Genomic DNA, 18563 nt, shown 5'->3' on the forward strand with positions numbered 1-18563 from the left:
GCTGTAGTTGCTACCCTCTACTATTTCATTCTCTGTGTAGCTCCATGGGGCAGAGAGGAATAGGCTGGAAATAGATGCAGAATTTTGCTGGATCTCAAAAGTTCTCACACTGGAAAGCGTTCCACTGCAACTGGGTGTGGCTCCCATACGTGTTAGTGAATGGTGATTTTTTTCCCCTCACAGGTTGCAGCTTTTAATATTCTTTTGTCACTCTGTATACTAACAGGTTACAAAGAGCCATTTCTGAGAAAACATAATGCACACTGAAGGCCACGAGAAAGATTAGCTAATGTACCTTCCAATTGATTTTGTTTATTTTTTTTCCGGCTTACTCATTATGACAATAATAAAATGAAAAATATTGACAATAATCCTGAAGTGGAAAAAGAAAGTCTTTCCCCCACTGAAACAGAGATTGTTAAGTGAACGGGTATTTGGTTACTAAAAGCTAAAAAAAAATAAAAATCAGCATGACAGCAATATTTCACCTATGTAAATGAAGTGTATTTGTATTTTTGTGTCAAATTGATACTGACCTTCAAGGAGAAACCCTGCCAAACTATACATCCATCCATCTGCAGTTATGGACAATGTCAAAGTATCTCCTGTTTGTATGTACACTCCTATAAGTGTCTCTGCATGGTTGTTCATATCTGTCTCGAGAGACAATAGAGTCTGCCTCTGTGGGTGAAATCAAACGCCTGCATTTGTAGCATTGAAGTGACCTCTGCGGAGCACAAGTCTAGGCAATGTGTTGGAGGTCCTGGGCTGCCCATATGGCAAGACCCCCCTTGGCCTCACTAAAGTGGACCAAAGGAAAGCTGAGCAATATGTTTGGCACCAGCTTGACTGCAGGAGTTGTTGGAAGGAGATGTACAAGGAGCCATCCAACCGTCTTCAGGACTCCACTCCAGATTTGTGTAGAGTTTGCTCCTTAGCCTTTTCTTCTCCCAAAGATGTCCCGTAAGGCAGTGGAGGTTTAGAATAAGAGTTTTCCTTCTTATTTTGGATCCTTTCTGTTACAATTGCTTCTCCATGCAAGGAACAACCCTGGAAGATGAGCCTGCTGTGAAAGTCTAGAGTAATTTCAGGCTTTGATTATTCAGGACATAATCAGATCCGCGTCTCTTTTGCTAGCAGCCTACATCAGTGTTTGTCCTTATTGATGATCAGACACACTATTTTGTTTATAAAATAATTTCTATAAATGAATAAAATTTATGTCTTTTGGCAATGCGATATGGAAAGATGAAATAGTCCTTTGCCAGAAGGAATACAGTTTTACTATGTAATAAACCTCATCTGTAATCCATAGAAGAATCTATAAAAGCAAACACACGCAAAAGCTTTATAACAAGTTGAAATCATCATCTTCGTCATTTAATATTTAGAGTGTTATTGGATGCTGTAGATAAAATCAAATAAGTACTTGCCCACCAAAGTCTAACCCAAATTTGTAGTTTATACTCAGGGCTGGCCCTACCATTAGCCAAGGGAGGTCGGTCCCTCAGCTGCCTCACATTGTGGGATGGTGAACAGAAGCAGTTGGAGAACAATATTGTGTGTCTGTGACACATGGTTTGCCCTGCACTCTCTAAGATAGCCTGCTGCCTTCAGTTGCACTGGAAGACAGGGTCCCATCATCAGCTTTGAAGTAGAATTCAGTTATTGCCACTTTGATCAGTTTTTGTACTTGGAATGGGAGAAGGGAGGCATCTTGATTTTTTTGCCTCAAGCAGCAAATCATCTGGGGCAAACCGTGTTTATGCTTGTAGGCAAGGTTACAGCTTCTGTATGACTTCAGTGTTTGTGCTAAACTTCCTGTTGTAAAATGCATGCTCTCCTGAGATGAATTTAGCAGATTAGAATGAAATCCCTTGCACATCTTTTAATGTGGCAGACCAGTCATAAGATCAAAACACATAAATGTAGGTTATGTTAAATTTCTGAACTGGAATGTTCAAGACAGATGTTTGAAATCTTTAGATGACTCAGATTCGCTTTATTTATTTCTTTTAAAAATAATGGCTTTCTGCCCAAATTAGATTACTGCATATAGTGGAGCACGCTGTTCGTGTGTTACAGATCTAGTGCAGCAGTAATGACATCTAGTGTATAACTGTATAATGAAAAAGTTGTTTTAAAAGGGCCAGATTCTGGTTATATCCTTGTGTGATTGGTGCCAGGGGAAATGGATTTGGCAACGTCTGTACTGACCCATGCCAGCCTCTATATATTTAACAGCAGCATACAGATCATGTCCCATAATAATTTCTCGTTGGTGGTGCTGGCTGGACTGGATGTAAGTATTCCAGGTTCAGATTCCTACTTAGCTGTGTGTAAAACTCTTGGTGGCTTTGAGCAAATCTCTGTCTCGTTCAGCCTGATTTATCTCACAGTGTTATTTTGAGGTGAAAGCTATGATCTTATACATTGTTATTACTAGGGAGTAGGTTGCATTGGAAAATGTGGGGTCTATTTCAGAATCAACAGGAATAGGATGGACAGAATATATGTGTAACAATATGTGTCATGGCCCGCATCAAACCATAGATTAGCATGAATTTAGGATACCCAGCACTCATATACAAACACTGTGTTCCGCATCTGCAGTTCTTCAATGTTGGGCTGTGCCATGACCTGCGGTCGTTCATGGTCCTATAAGGCAGAACAGTTGAAGCTTTCTTTGTATAATATTAACTAGACTTTTCTGTGCCCATTGTCATATTGCTGCTCTCTTTCTGGCATCAGTTGGGCTTTCTCTCTTAGTGTCAAATGTACAGGCTGTGCTTTTTGAAGGAATAGAAGCAAAGCCCCTTGTTCATCTTTGAAAACAGAACAGATTTTTATTTACAGGGAAATCTGATAGATGTTTACTCAGAGGCAAGTTTACTTGAAGTCAAGGGGGCCTGGGCATAGCATTGCAGTCCTATTCACACTTACTTGGGAGTAAGTCCTAGTGGGAATTACTTCTGAGTAGACCTATCTATAGGACTGCGCTGTCAATCTCTGCCCATGACACAAGCTTGAAGATTCTTTTGTTTTTGTTTCAAATGTAAGAACTGTTACATTTGAATGTAAGAATATGTACAGCCCAGGCAAAATGGGGGGGCTGCTATTTTGGGGACACTTTTTGCATTTTCTAACAAAGCTTCCATCACCATTAAATAAGTTTTCCCTCTGGCTACCACTTTGTTTATAAATTGGATGTATTGAGAGTCCTCCGTTTTGCTGCTGCTTCTTGCACCTTGGGTGACTTGTTCAAAGGGACCTCTGTCTGGGGTGTTATGCAGCCGAGCAGATTCAGAAAGTTCTGTTCGCAGGAGGAAGTAAAGAGTTTTGGTTCCCATTTTGCACTTCTGGAACAGTTTAAGGAAGGAAGCACCTTTACACCTTTTATTGTTCGTGGTTGCTGACATCATCTCCTTCCCTGACCACTCAGTGCGTGTTTCCTGCTATTCTGTCAAGATTCTTCTGTGTTAGTGAGCGGGAGGGAGAGAGAAGGAGAGAGAGGGGGAAAATGTGTGAGAGAGGGAGTGAAGAATGGCTGTCTGCAGTGCTGCATCTGCCCACTGGAACTCAAATCACTCTTCCCTCAACTATCTGTGCCTTTGGCAATCGTAGAGCGAACAGAAGCCCGCCAAACTGAAGTTCCTCTTTTTAGTAAACAGTCTGATTTTATTTTATCTTTACAAAAGTATTTGGGTTTCCAAAAGGGGGAAAATGCTGAAGGCTGTGATTTTGAAGAATGTTAATATCTGAATAATGAAACATTGACATTTTTAAAAAAGATGCATTTGTTTACATATAACTCTGTCATTAGCCTGGAAGGTTTATTTAATGTGGACACTATTTTGACAGGGCTTCTGGAATAATTTTAACTTGCCATATAGCTAGTTTTGCCTAGTGCACTTTTTTATTTTAAAATGCAGTCTGAGGGTTTACGAAGCACTGCAATTTTTCTAACACTTGTAGTGTACGTACCTTGAGATAACACCCTTTGCAACTCAAAGCATCTTTTCCAAGTTCCAAGGGCAGGTGGTAAGGAATTCTGGATCGCCTTCACTCTTGGCACAGATCTTTAAAAATATTTTAAGGTTTATGGCTTTTTGTTTGTCCCATGATGTATTTTAATTACTTTTCTATGTACTTTGCTATATGGTTGGGAGTCTTGCCCGTACGTATAAAATAAGATGGATCCTATATTCATGCAGTTTTGCATAAATGTATGTGCGTGTTTGTGTGTGGTGTTAATAAAATAATGCATGTTAAAGAGAGAAATCATGAAAAAGACAAAATAATATGGTTTTGACATTAAGCTGGATAGTGTGCGGAGGAATCCTAACAACGATTTTTTAGTCAAAGCAGTAGCACTAGACTGCAACTTCCCTAGCTATAGAACTGCAGTATTTCTGTGTGGTGTGGGCTTACATACACGCATAAGCATGTATATACGGATTAAAACAGTTGACACATTGTTTCTTGTTCCTCAGCCTATATATATATATATGAGAAACAACAACATAATAATTGGACTCAATGCTTCCTTTTTAAGCCATACAGGCTTCTTTTCCCCACCTCAATCTCCCGCCTCACCACTTGTCAACAGATTGTTGCTGCGAATGGGAACAATGATTCAAATTCATCTCATAACTTACAATGATGTACATTTGGAGTTCTTTCGATGTACCCGGTGAGCTTGCCCTAGATTTACGTCTGCTGAGTCCAAGAAGTGTTTGTGGAACTATTTGGAGAATATTTTTATGTAGTTGTGGAATGCTTAATGTTCCTGACACCGGGCTGTTTATAATCTTCTTCTTCTTCTTCTTCTTCTGAAAGCTCAGTATGAAATGTGGAACTGCTAGTTGTGTGGGAGGGACTCACCACGTTGTTACTTCACCAGGGGCTCTGCATCCTTGTCCTAACAGACGAGAGTGTCAGCATTTTGTGATCTCTCCCCCGCCCCCCTCCTCTTTCTCATTCGGCTCCAGCAGCTCAATCTGTAAAGCAGTGCTCCTCTTGGCTAACCCCGTGTCACCACTTCTCTAATCTGTCCACTCTGACCTTCCACCCTCAACAAAGCGACAGCTTAGGCAGGCATAGGACTGTAAGCCGATAGTGCCTTGGGCTCCACGTGAATGAAAGGAAGGGAAATTGTTCCATATGCATTTGCTGTGGATTAGTCTATTGGCTTACTGTTGTGGAGAAAGCCTGTTAGACTTCCTGCACGTACATGGGAATTACCTGGCTTTTTATATCAGAGGTAAGCTTGACTGTTGGGGTTGGAGAGATGCGGCGGGGGGAGAGAAACTCCCAAGGAAGCAGTCCAGCTGAGAGAAGTTGAAAAACATTCAAAATGAACTTATTGTCCTAGTCACCAGCGAATGTCAGAAAATGCAGCTTTTCCAAAACATGCTTAGATTGTATTTAAAGTGCTTTAGAAAAAGAAAAAGAATCTACTACAATTGAGCGTATGCACTCTTTCTGTGTTTCAAGAGTAATGAAAGCAGGTAGGGTTGTTTTGTCAACTCAGACTGCATAAAAGTGAGTTCATTAACTATTTTAAATGCCTAAAACTGCAGAAATGATGGGAGTTGATAGTTTCGTTTCTCTGCTATACTGTAAAGTAATGATACTAGCACTGGATTCCTTAAGACTTGGTGGTACAGTGTAAAAACTAACTTATGGTGTATAAGATTTGGAGTTTGTGACTGAGTAATAGCCTTCTAATTTTTTTTCTTAAGAGCCCAGAACACAGAATAGCTGTAAAATAAACTGACGGAAACAAAATGAGCACAAAACTGAAAATTTGAGAAAGCTTTTCCGATCTGAATTTTCAGGCCAGAGCTTCAGAATAGTGTTACATACTGTACCTTTGGGGATAATTTAACAGGTTGGCTATAGGAAAGCCAGTCTACAGTTGAGATTGCACTGTCATATTTTAACAATCTTGTGAATTAAGAAATCATTTTATTGGAACACAGTGGTGGTGGTGGTGGGGAATTAGGCACTAATAAATATAAATGCAATTTTCAATTTTTCTCTATGTGTGCTAAAATTTGTATTTTAGCCTATGTATGTCTACTCAGTAGTGAGTCCTATTGAGTTAAATGGGAGCTACACTTGGGTGAGTGTGTATAGGATTGCAGTCTCAGTAGACATACATAATAAACATTAATGTTTGCAATGTGCTACAGGGATATATTTGATTTTATCCACATAACTGTCATACAGCTTTCGCTTGTGACCTTTTGCTTATTTTTTCAGCTTTTGATTTGCTTTTTATGTAATGTTTTGCAACAGTTTTGAATGAATCCTCTGGTTTATTTTTTGTGTGGAAGAATATTAGGAACACATTGTCATGTGTTTATGAGCTTTCTTTTGCAGTTATGACTCTTTATGATGTGATTAGTTTTTTGCCCTTATGTGTGAAGGAATGGTAGATGCGTGGATTATATTTAACAACTGCACCAATTATTACACTTATTGTAGGTGGAAATATATACAAATATATTTAGTCTGTAAAAAAAAGCAAAAGCTCACTTTTCAATATGATAGAGCTAAAGAGGTATTTTTCTCTTGAACTATTTCATCTGCAGTCATTCTCTTACTTTTAAAAAATGGAATATAAGGTTAAAGGATTTAGATTTGGCTGACATTTCTCATATATCAAATAGTACTTTAATAATGGTCTAGCCTAGTTTGCATAATAAGAAACATTATCACCTCTTCTGTTTTCCTTCAAAAGTGAATTAGCTTGATTACTTAGCTTGCACAGGTATGGAAAGGTTCATTAACTCCCTGATTTAGGTAATTTTTCATATTTCCAAGGAAGTCGTACAGAATAGAGAAAATTTGCATCTATGAGAAGTATGAGTGCATGCACTTTAATTGTTTTAGTGATGTCTTAAAAGCTTTCTTCAGCGCTTATATCCAGAGCCTAAGATGTATGTTCCCCACTGAAAGAGCATCTCTTACTTCTGAATAACTGTCTGTAGGATTGAGGTGCCATAGCTACAAAACAAAACAAAAATCCAGTTTAGCGCAATTACTAATAATAATGCCTAATCATTTCTGACTTTATTGCTTATTTAGCAGTTCTGCATTCAAAACCACACTTAAGCCAGTTGGTAAGATATCACAGTAGCATCGCTCTATAAAGATTATGTCCAAATAACTCCCTAACACTTCATTTCTTTTGTGTACTTAGCAGGAACGGATGCAGGGGTCTGTGAATTGAATCGCGTAAGTGCTGAAGAAGGATTCTTGGTTTGAGGAAACAGGAAAGAGGAAGGAAAGATAAGAAGAAAATACACGAGTGTAGGAACGAACGAGAGAAGAAAAACGGGGACTATGGGGAGAAAAAAGATTCAGATCACAAGGATTATGGATGAACGTAACAGGCAGGTAGGTTGCAAAATAATCCTCTTTGCACTTCACAGTCACATCATGGCATAAGTAAGATCTGTGCTTTGGGGTTAATTTTTTTAAGGGCTCGAAAACATCACATCTGCATCATATATCTGACATTTACAGTAATATTCGCATACTGTTGTCTGTGAAGCTTCAATATTTTTATGCATATTGTTGCATGTTATACACTTTAAAAAAACATTCTCTAGTTTTAATATAATGCAAGATCCTTCTGTTGAGGATATATCACTGTGACACCTCAATTGTTGTGTAAGATCAGCTCCTTTCTATCAATTGCAAACTACTATAATTCCAAAACTAACTTTGCTTAGATTGAGACTGTTGCCAATTGCAATTTCAATATTTATTTTAGAAACCAGAAAAGCTCAAGGGGGTATGTTGTGGACCTGATCAAGCAAATTTTATTATTTTTCTTTGTATCCCCCCTGTCAAAAATCTGTCATGGACTAGGGTTTTTAGTCATAAAATTTTCAGGCAGAATTTCAGTCCTGAAATACTACCAATAAATCTGACACCTATATGACAACCATAAAATTGAATTAAGACTTTAAGAAAAGTTTGTTACTTCCCTTTTAAACCAGAGTCAACCTTATAGTAGAAAGGTGTTTGCTTAGACAATCCAATGTACAGAGCAAGAAAAGTACAGAAATAACAACAACAACAACAACAACAAAAGCGAGACAAGCAAACAAGCAAATAACATTGTAGCTTCTTACCTATTCAAGAAGTGGTTTGTGCATGTGTGTTATAATTATTTTTACTCTATCCAAACCTTCCCACAATATTATAGGATAGGTCATGATAACTGCATGTTAAACCGTTCTTTTATAGTGCAGATTTCGCCGTAAAACACACTCATACTTTACTGTTAAGGCTTTAAAAGGCTCTGATCCAGAGAAAACTGTGGGTAACAAGGTGTTGCTGACTACCAGCAACAGGCAGGTAATAGCTATATGAATTATCCCAGAGGGATGCACATCCCCCTTTTTATTATAAAACTGATGAGAAGACGTCTTCCCATCTGCTCTGTGCAGTGCTGATGTCTATGTACATTTCGATGCACATCCAATCTGTGCCAGCTGTGTGCTGAGCTCTGTATGCAGAGTTCTCACTGGAAGCCGTGTGTAGAGTCCCATATCCCAGCTATCTGTGTTGGGGCTCCTTGCATGTTTCACCTTGTTGTGTTCTTAGATTTCAATCCAACAAGGGCAACTTGTGTAGCTGGAAGCCAGCTTGCGTGCATGGCCCTCCGCTAGCTGATGAGCCACGTGCCCCTTGTAGAAAGAACCCAACATAGAAATAATTTATTGTTCTAATTTTCAAGCAAGCCTTGTATGAAATTTAAAACGCTGCAGTGCAGGCATAACTTGCCCTCTTCGTGGCAGAAAATCAAGTTTCAAATAAAGCAAACAATGATAATATTTATGATTGATGCATTCTGAGTTTTCCCTGTAGGTTACTTGTTGCCCTGGGCCAAGCCAGAAAGCAATAATTCTGTCAATACCAAGCCACCATATTTGCTTTAATTGTTTATAGCTTAGAATTTAAATTAAAAATGGAATAGTGAGCAGCATTAAGCATTTAGACATCAGTTGTTTTGTCCATGAGCATATTGCCAGTTTGTGTAAAAAAAATAAAATGCCTAAATTAAATTAAATTAATTGTTGAGGGGATTAATATTTGGCAAAAAGAAGCTTATTTTGATTTTTACTATTTAAAATATGGACAATAGTTTGGAAGCTATTATTTTATTCAAGTGTTCCTTTATCAAGAAATAGAACACTCTTACTTCCCAGAATATGAAGGTCCATTGGCCTGTTAATCACCTTTCCGCCAAGGTTTAGCACAATCATTTAACTCATTCATATTGAATCAATGGGTTCGGGCATGATTTCTGTTTATGGAATTGGCTTTCCAAAGCAGTTAGGTTTGCACAAGGTATTGCACGAGACTAAGTTAACCACCCTTTAGTCCCACTAAAATCAATGGGGCTAAGGGCTTGTCCACACTTTTGCTTGCCCTGCCACTTTTCTCTGGGGAAGCATGCTACTTGCATCTGAATCTGAGCAAACTTCAATCAGGTTTTCCATGAACTGACGTTTGCCCCGGTTCAGCGGTAAAGAGCTGGTTTTCCCGGGGAAAGCGGTGGGGCAAACAGAGAATCCTTCTGCCTTGTTCATAGAAAGCACAGGGCAAGTGGAAAACCTCTCGGACCAATGGATGAGCTTTTAGTCATGACTAGCTTGTTTCATTTTAACTAACTTCCTCAGGATCAAACCCACAGTTGGTCATTTTAGATTGTAAAGTTTTAGGATCTACGTGTTTGATCTGTAGACTGTAGACAGTAAGATGCAGTTAGAAGTCTTGAAATGAACTACAATATAATCTTACTCTTTGGGCACTATAAGGGAAAGTTTCACATTCTTTACAGAAGAAGAGCACCGGGAAGGATTGCAAGCGTAAGGGGAAGGGGAAATGGCCATGTCCTCAACATAGGAAGCGTCCTCATACCAAATTCATCCACCTAACTGAATGGCAGGTTTTCAGAGAAGGGACATTCCCAGTCATATCTGGAGATGCTAGGAGTTGAATCTTGTAGATGTTCTACAACTGCGCTATGTCACTCTTCACTTACTGTGAGAAGAATATACAGAAGACACGATTCATTCAAAGCTAAGCATAAGTCCTGGTCACTTCCATGGTGAATTTCAGAAAGACTTGTTTTTTTCTCTTGAAATCAACGAGGCTTGAACTTTGCATCCATAATGGCTCACTGAATGTGCTCTAGATTTCAATGATTTAGTAGAGAGAGTGAAAATCCTGACGTGGAAGACACCAGGATTTGTCTTTCCTCTTATGCTAGCCCTGCAGTTGCAAGATGAACTCATGAAACTGATTTACAATTACGGCATTAAACTATGCTTACCATTTTCCCTTTGTGACTGCATGTCACACATTCAAGGTTGTGTTCTCAATCTTCCCTCTCTACAACTTAACAATGTTAGAATTGTTTGACTAGTTTTAAAATAGAAGCTGAGATTCTCAAGACCTCAGGTGTATTTAAAGAACCCTAAAATCATATGCTGTGGCAGATTTTTAGTAATGCTAAAAATAATCTAGTGCGATTTGATAGTTCACTGAAGTAAAATTTGCAGGGTTCTGCAACCCTTGCTTTTGAGTATATCTGTGTTTCGAAGTAACACTGATTTGAATCCAGCTATGTAATACTCAGAACTCACTGAAATTGATGGACTTAGCTTTGAAATTAGTTGAATGCAACCCACAAAACTTGCTATTGTTTTAAGCTTATTTTTGCCAGAAGGTGTAGAAGGGGATGCCCAGGTAAGGAGTGCAATATGTGAAATGTAAAGACAAATCAAAGATATCCAACTCTGTATTTTTCCCCACAGTACACTAATGTAGGGGCAACGGGTAAGAAATAAATTTAATCCCGTTTGCATTTATAGGCAAATATACCTAGTCTGCATTTTCCAAAACAATATGAGAACTGAAACACAGCCATCCTTTGAAATTCACACTCCTCCAGTTCATTGCAGTTCTCCAGCCAAGTAATGTGTACAAAGATGCCAACATTTGTGAAAACAACCTACAGAGATGTATCGTATCAGGGGGAATTGCTTGCAAAAAATGTATATATTAAGCAAAACTGCATTAAAAATTTGGCTCTTAAAATAAATGTACACTAAAATATCAATGTATTTTCACTTTTTAAAAAAATCAGAAAATGACCTGGAAATGTAGAGAAAAATGAGCAGGAACAGAAAGAAAGAGAAATTTTCTGATTCACTCATCCCTATTAGGGGCTAGAAGAACCTTCTGGGAGGTGGGGGACTGGCAGATAGGAAGGAGAGTTTAAGCTAGTCCAACCCTTTGCAATACATGAATCTCAGCTAAATCAAACATAACAAATGGCCATCCAACCTCTGCTTAAAAACCTCCAAGGAATGAGAGCCCACCACCTTCCAAGGGAGTCCATTCCACAGCTGAACAGCTTCTACCGTGAGAAAGTTATTTCTGATGTTCAGTTGGAATCTCCTTTCTTGTAACTTGAATCCACTGGTTCAGGTCCTACCCTCTGGAGTGGAAGAAACAAGCTTGTTCCATCTTCCATGCAACAGCCCTTTATATATTTGAAGATGGCTATCATATTTTGTCTTTTTCAGGCTAAACATACCCAACTCCCTCAACTGTTCCTCATAAGGCTTGGTTTCCTTAATCATCTTGGTCCCCTCCTTGTTTGCAAGTGAGACGTGGCATAATATCCAGGAAAACAAAGATTTGGCCTATTGTCCTATTCACACTGACCTGGGAGTAAGTGTTACAGAACTGAGTAGGATTTATATCCAAGTAGGCATGCATAAGACGGCACTGTTAGACTTCTTCTGGCTCACAACACAGAGAAAGAGATTGTCTTTTCCATACATTTCACCCTTAATATAATTTTATTCCTTCACAATGAAGATACTGTTTCTTTTTGTATATTCCTGCTTCGTGTAGCTAAGCACAGGAGTACAAAGTTGCAAGATGGTACCCAGCAACTCACGAAACTGTTTAAAATCACAAATTAAAAATACAATACAATAAAGTTTCGTGCAACTTTGTTTTTGCTGTTAGGAAGGGAAACATGTAACAGAAATATATCAACTGGAGCAAGACTTGTGAGTTTAAATACAATCAGTAGATATTTAGAATATTTTTCTCAGAAGAGTTACCTTAACTCATTTTAATGTAGCTTGAGCTTTCATGGGGAAGAGATTTTCAACACTGCAGTGAAACATTGACCCCAAAACAAAATCCTACAACAAACTCTGCTGCCAACTCTTTCCACACATATAGGACTGAATGATATAAATTACAGTATTGCGTAGTTATACTACCCCTGCAGTGTTTTTAGTTGATTGGCAAAGCAATTCTATGGTGGGGTGACAGGAGATCCAAAATGGAGTCCTGCCAGGTTGCAGAGAGGGATTGACAGCTATATATTACCCTTTCCACCTTTCCCCCTCCCATTGACTCAAATGGAGGGGATTTAATTTGGCAGCTCCAGTGCTAGTATAGCTTTGAGCTGATTTTGGCACTATATCAGGGGAACCAAAGGGACTTAGAAATCTGCAGATCTTTGGTTTCCCCCTGACCACTTCTCTACAATACTCCATTTCTGTGACGGTGGTGGGTCTTTACACGGCTGCATCAGGAAGGCCTCTAGTGGTGGACCTCTCTCTCCACCTGTAGAAAAAAAAAAAGTTCTGCAGCAGCCTCTGGCCCCGCAATTGCCCTTCTAGAGTTTTGTTAACGTCATCTATTAAAACCCCCTTACTGACTGAAAATATGGCCTTATGAATCAGGCAGCAGAGTCCCGTCCCCCTGAACATTATTTTTTATTACAGGAAGATCAAAAACATAGTGGGTGGCAGCCATCTTCTTGACTGAGATGTTGCCCCAGCTCTCCTACACGCATTAGAATGCTCTTCAAATATGGCGTCTGTTGTGACACACATGGGCATCATCTAAAAATAAAGAAGGGGAACTGTTTTTTTCCTATTTTTTTTATTCATAGGGAACCAAGATGTGATACATGAGTTAAACAATTAAAAGTCATGTGAAGAAGATACCTTTAATTGGGCCACAGCCTTAGTTCATATATGTACACCTTTTCCATCACCTACCATCAGTGCCCTTCTGTGGTTTGAATGTGGTGAACATTCAACATGTCCTTTTAAAAATTGTATTTATGAACGGATTGGACATTAGAAATGGACAAGAGAAACTTGTGAGGGCGGGATTTAGTCTTCTGTGGCATTCCATTTGTGACCTATACTTCAGGGGGAAGTTTAAGAGACAGATAAACTAAAGTATGCTGAATGAATTCATCTGTTAATGAATTAACAGATCTGACACACTTTCTTCTGGTTTGAATCATCAACTCAATAGGCTAGGTCACTACAAACAGAAATGATCTCATGTATGCTGTGTCATGCAAATTGAGCACAAGCCTGCAAGTGTTTGCGGGGGAGGCAGAATCCATCTTCATCTATGGGCTTCTTAACTGAATGTCATTTATGTTGATTTGATAGATGGTGTCTCTGCTTCAATTGTGTGCTCATTTTTAATTCCAGTTTACAAGCATGTGTGCACACACAGCCCATCTTTTTCACTGTCTGCTTCGTGCATTAAATGAAATCTTCCCTATGAAAGCTAACGCCACAGTTCATACTCCAAGTCATAAAAATATGAACTAAGCATTGATTCCTATAAGCTATTGAAGATGGCTATTATTTGTACCAAGACTTATTTTCTTCCTGATAGCTGTGAACAAAATGTTCTATTTTTAAGAACAAATTCCATTTCTTTCTCAAAGTTGAAAACAATGTTTGCTTCTTCAGCCTAAGGACATTTTTTATTCCAATTAATTACGTTGGGAATCACACATAATCATACCTGAAGTCATGTTTAGTTTTATTGTCGGGGATCCCAGTTTGATTTTTTTTTAATGCGCCTATAACTCAAAGTATTATTCATGATAGTGTGTGTGTGTGTGTGTGTGTGTGTGTGTGTGTGTGTGTGTGTGATGAAACAGATTTTGAAGGCAATTTATAAACAGATTATGAACATCGTGGCTCTATGCTGTTTGTGTAGTACTACTAAACTATATTGGAGCACAATTTAGATGAACTAGCTTCAAATGCTATATTTAGATCTCATTGCTTTTAATTGTTAGTATTATCAAGTAGACAAAGTAAAAAGCAAGCCAAGTCAGTGAGTTGTCACAGACACAGGCAAAAGAAATGATCACTTCTAAAATTCATTTGGAAGGCCCTGAGGGAGTAAGAGCTGGAGGTGGGAAGCAAAACTAAAGTCATTGTGTGGAGGAAGAAGTTGCACTCTTCCTGTTTTGACAGGAAATGGAGACAAATGTGCTTCCTGACCATTTGCTCAGTAGGGAATGAAATATTCTCTGACCTTTACCTCATGAACATTTTAGCTTTGTTTTAACTAGTAAACATGTTTTCACCCCAAACATTTATTTGTATTTGCCAAAATGTAATATACGGCTGAAATGACACCCTCATTGCTTATGAGGGTGGGTGTGCAGCATACAAACTCATTTGCAGCGTGTGTGTAATGTTAAGCCGGGTGAATTCTATTGCAAATGAAATGTTCTCCTTAGAACTTTATAACATACAGTTCTCCAAGGTGCAATTTCAAACCCCACAAGATTCATGATTCATGTTCAATTCGATATCTCTTTTGACCACCTAACTTTTCATGCATGTATGATTGCCAGTTGCCAGCATGTGTTGGTATGAGACAGCATGAGGAAAGGAAAGCAACTCGGAGTCCTTCCATCTTGCAGTGCATAACCACAAAATGCAGCTGCTATTCTGGCTTATGCTCATGGGGTAGAAGAGAGGAGAGAGAGAGAGAGAGAGAGAGAGAGAGAGAGAGAGAGAGAGAGAGAGAGAGAGAGAAAGAAAGAAAGAAAGAAAGAAAGAAAGAAAGAAAGAAAGAAAGAAAGAAAGAATTGTTTTAGAATATGGGAGAACAAGAGATATGAAATACTTCTAAACATTTTAAATTCTGGATTCCTAAAACACCTGTTAATTAACATACCTGTGAACTATCTCTCTTCCTGTTACTCTTGAAGGCAAGTGTCATAACAGAGATCAGCAATCCTGTATTTGAAAACTTAGGACATGTCCTGGTTGTTGTTTTTGTTTTGTTTTTGTTTTTTTACTAGATAGAGGGTCAATTTGAACAGTTTGCTTAACTCCATGTTCCATTATTAGTTTGCTACTATTCTAATGAGACAGAAAGAGAGACCTTTTCTATGATGTTCTAGACTGTTCTGCTTTATCACATCCTGTCTACAGTGTTAGAAACTGAGATATGAAAGCTAGGAGCTAAACAGCACCTTAAACCTAGGTTATGGGTGCCACAATGGAATGTCTAGGTGCACGTTTTTTATAACACAAATACAAAGCTGAAAATGAATGAACTTCAGCTTAAATCCTATGTTCATTTTTCACATGGTCTAGTATGAAGACTGCAAAAACAAAAACAAAGCCATGCTTCCCCTGCCCACCTCCTTAATATTCTTATGTGGGTCCCTCAAAGTGCTGTCTTTCTGTAAGGCCAACTGTAAGGCCAGCTTGCTTGTTGCTGCAGTGATCTCCTGGAAGTTGAGCAGACAGGAATTTCTCCTCCCACACCCTCAGCACCAGCAGTGGCAGTTTTAATCTGAAATCTTAGGCTCAGTACTGCGCCCAGAGCTCTGAAATTGCTCTCGCTAATGAAATTCCCAGTTGCAAAATGCGCCTAGAACAATGGGAGTTTTGAACGCTGCCTGTGTAATCCATTGCGCAGTTGAACTGGCATACAGTATTTAGTTCTGAGTCCATTCATTTCCGTTGAAGTCAGTGACACTAAATCAGTGTACATCTTAATACTTAGCAAACTTGTCAATTGGCTGCTTGCAAGGTGGGGTACGTGTGCGATATATTACAGCCACAGCTTTATAGCATCTCTCAGGCAGCTAGGGATCTGCAATCTATGCTTGTGCTGGTGACAATGGTTCTCTTCGCAGCCTGTCTTGTCCCTGTGAATTATCCAGAAGGATTATAAGAACATGGCAGCAGGCTGATGAAGTGTGCCTGGCTGCTCTTTTTAAAGATCCTTTCATTTAATGGGTCCTGCCCAGTCGTTACACAAAGGAGGATTTGTCAGGGGGGAATCCTTCAATGATGCTTCGGCCCATCACTGCTGTGGAGTGTAACCATAAAGCTGGTAGAAAAGGAGCCTTTGTTAAATCATGATTTGAAAACACAGACACACACACAAGGAGATGCAAACTTGGGAATCTCATTACTGCAGAAAGTCATGTACAGCTTTTTATGAAAGCTAATTGTGCTTAACTGCTTTGGATGCTTTTTTAGCAAACACATGCAAAAATGTGATATTCTGGAGTAAAGAGACTTTCTGGCTTTGGTGGGGAAATATATAGAAATAGATAAGGAATGGAAAAAGAAAGTGTTGTTGAACAACAGTAAAGAATTGGATCCAGAATGGATTAGTCACACTTGGGGCTTGTTGAAATCTATGTGAAAAGTTAGTCATCCTGGATTAAGCTTAAATCCTGCTGATTGTCATGGGAATGAAATGCAAATAACTCAGCCTGCAATCCTAATTCCACTTACCTGAGAGTAAGCCCCATTGAAACTAGCAGGAATTGTAGACATGGTTAGGACTGCGCTGTTAGTCCAGATCCAGTGCAGCATGGCAAGCAATGTTAAACTGGCCCTTCAAAGTCTTTTGTAATCCTTATAAAATTATTTTAAAGCAAAGAAGCTTTATTTAAATATGCAAAGTATTTAGCAGACATAATTCCTACCTACACATCGTACGCTTATGTCTCTATAGAAATGCCATGGTATAATGGCTCTAGTTTGTAGAGTGAAAAAGGATTTAAAAGGTCACAGTGAGTCCCTCCTCCCTCCACACACTTGGTGGACATCAGCACTGTTATTATGGGATGGTCAAAATTATTCTGCCAGCTTACTAAAGGGAGAGACAGGAATAGTCCGGGGAGTGGGGGCAGAGGAGGGGCAATGACGACAACAACAACTGCACCCTGTATCATTCCCTATCACCACAAGAGCAGATGACAAAGTGGGTAGATTTGTGGCTTTTACCTTTCACCAGTAATTTTTGCTCCTACACGGAGCCAATTAAAGCTAGGAGTGGCACGGTATGTCATCTGTAATTTTAGATAAACATAAACAATGGCCAAGTGCTGTTCCTTTTTTTGCTACCACAAATTGTTGGGGTGGCTTCTAGGTGGAAGAAGTCAAATTTGTTATGTTTTACAAAGTTATATGTGAGGGGGGCCTGCCTGCAAAACAGGGAAGCTTCATTCACTACAAAGCAAAATGCTACTTGATCTCTGTCTGCAATTACCGTACGCATAGGATCATATTGCAGTTTGTGTACAGATTTATATTTCAACAAGTTCTAGTCCTGTTCACTTTCACTAGGGCCATCTTCCACTGGTGCTATTTCAAGGACCCATCTTCCTCCAGTGCTATTTAAGGACTAAGGACTCATTCATGACCACTTGAGCCCATGCTTGCCTGTGCTGTTTTTCACTGATGCAGCCCAAGGTTGAGCCAGGAACTTGAAAGCTGCACACCATGTGTAAAGTGAAGACAGACTGGCTTTTTGCATGTCATCCCAACTGCTCAAAAAGCTAGGGTGGTTTGTCTATGATCAACTTAGATTGTAGCAGGCCAGCAGCATGAATGAGAATGAACTTTTAAAAACCACAAGCTCAGATGGTCATGTGAATGCTCTGTAGTGTTGTTGTTTTCAGGGGGTGCAGCTGGCAATATATCCTTAATGTGGTTCCCCTCTCTTATCATGTTCCCTTCTTCTTAGTGGGACTCCCCAGCTCCGTTGTCCATATCTTCAGCTCCTTCTTGCCATTGCTTTGCCTTGCTCTCTAGCTAGAGAGCCCCAGTGAGCAAGCTGCTGTCCTCCCCATTGCTTTCATCATTTACTTGCTTACACTTTCCGAGTCAGAGAAAAAGGGTTAATGTATCTGGAACCCTGCAGAAGAAAGAAAAATAAGTCAAGGGTAGAAGAGAGAGGATTTGATGAAGGCAAGTTGCAGGTAGAGGTAATTTTAGTGCGCACGCACACGTGCGCGCGCACACACACACACAGTGGCTTCGTAGCTACAAATTCCCCTTTCTGAAGTTGCCTTTTAAAAAAGGATGTTGGGGATTTACTTCAGTTGGTTTTGTGCCATTTCAGTAGCATTATTAGAAGACCGAGGGTGTTTTCAACTATCTACAGCCGGCCGGATGCAGTGATGTCTTATAACCAATGACTGTCATGTGAATTCCTTTTGCGTGTTTTGAGTGTTAGTGAGCTGTGAAGTTTTAGTTGTCTTTTCTATTTTGTTGTGCCTGGTGGCAGAGTAAGGAGGGACTCAGTTGAAACTTAGTGATGTGTGATATACTTGGAGGTTGCCTAGCACCTGCTTTGCTCTCCAAGTAAGAGCTGGTTTACACGTTCCTTTATTCATGTGTAGCAGATTTCCACCCGATGAT

The 18563-nt window shown here is 39.3% G+C and overlaps 1 protein-coding gene across 14 annotated transcripts in view; it reads left to right on the plus strand.

Moving 5' to 3' along the window:
* MEF2C (myocyte enhancer factor 2C) overlaps positions 1 to 18563 on the plus strand; it is a 176167-nt gene that overhangs the window by 67753 nt on the left and 89851 nt on the right. For 10 of the 14 annotated variants that reach the window (XM_081213429.1, XM_081213436.1, XM_081213428.1 and 7 more), the window contains one exon: positions 7211 to 7407. In XM_081213429.1, coding sequence (XP_081069555.1) covers positions 7354 to 7407 — 54 coding nt within the window. In that variant the 5' untranslated portion in view covers positions 7211 to 7353. Of the gene's footprint in view, positions 1 to 5000; positions 5264 to 7210; positions 7408 to 18563 lie in introns of those variants that run through there. The other 4 variants (XM_081213430.1, XM_081213432.1, XM_081213433.1 and 1 more) reach the window with 3 other exon arrangements.

This window comes from Podarcis bocagei (genome assembly GCF_964188305.1).
Source record: "Podarcis bocagei genome assembly, chromosome: 11".
NCBI lineage: Eukaryota > Metazoa > Chordata > Lepidosauria > Squamata > Lacertidae > Podarcis > Podarcis bocagei.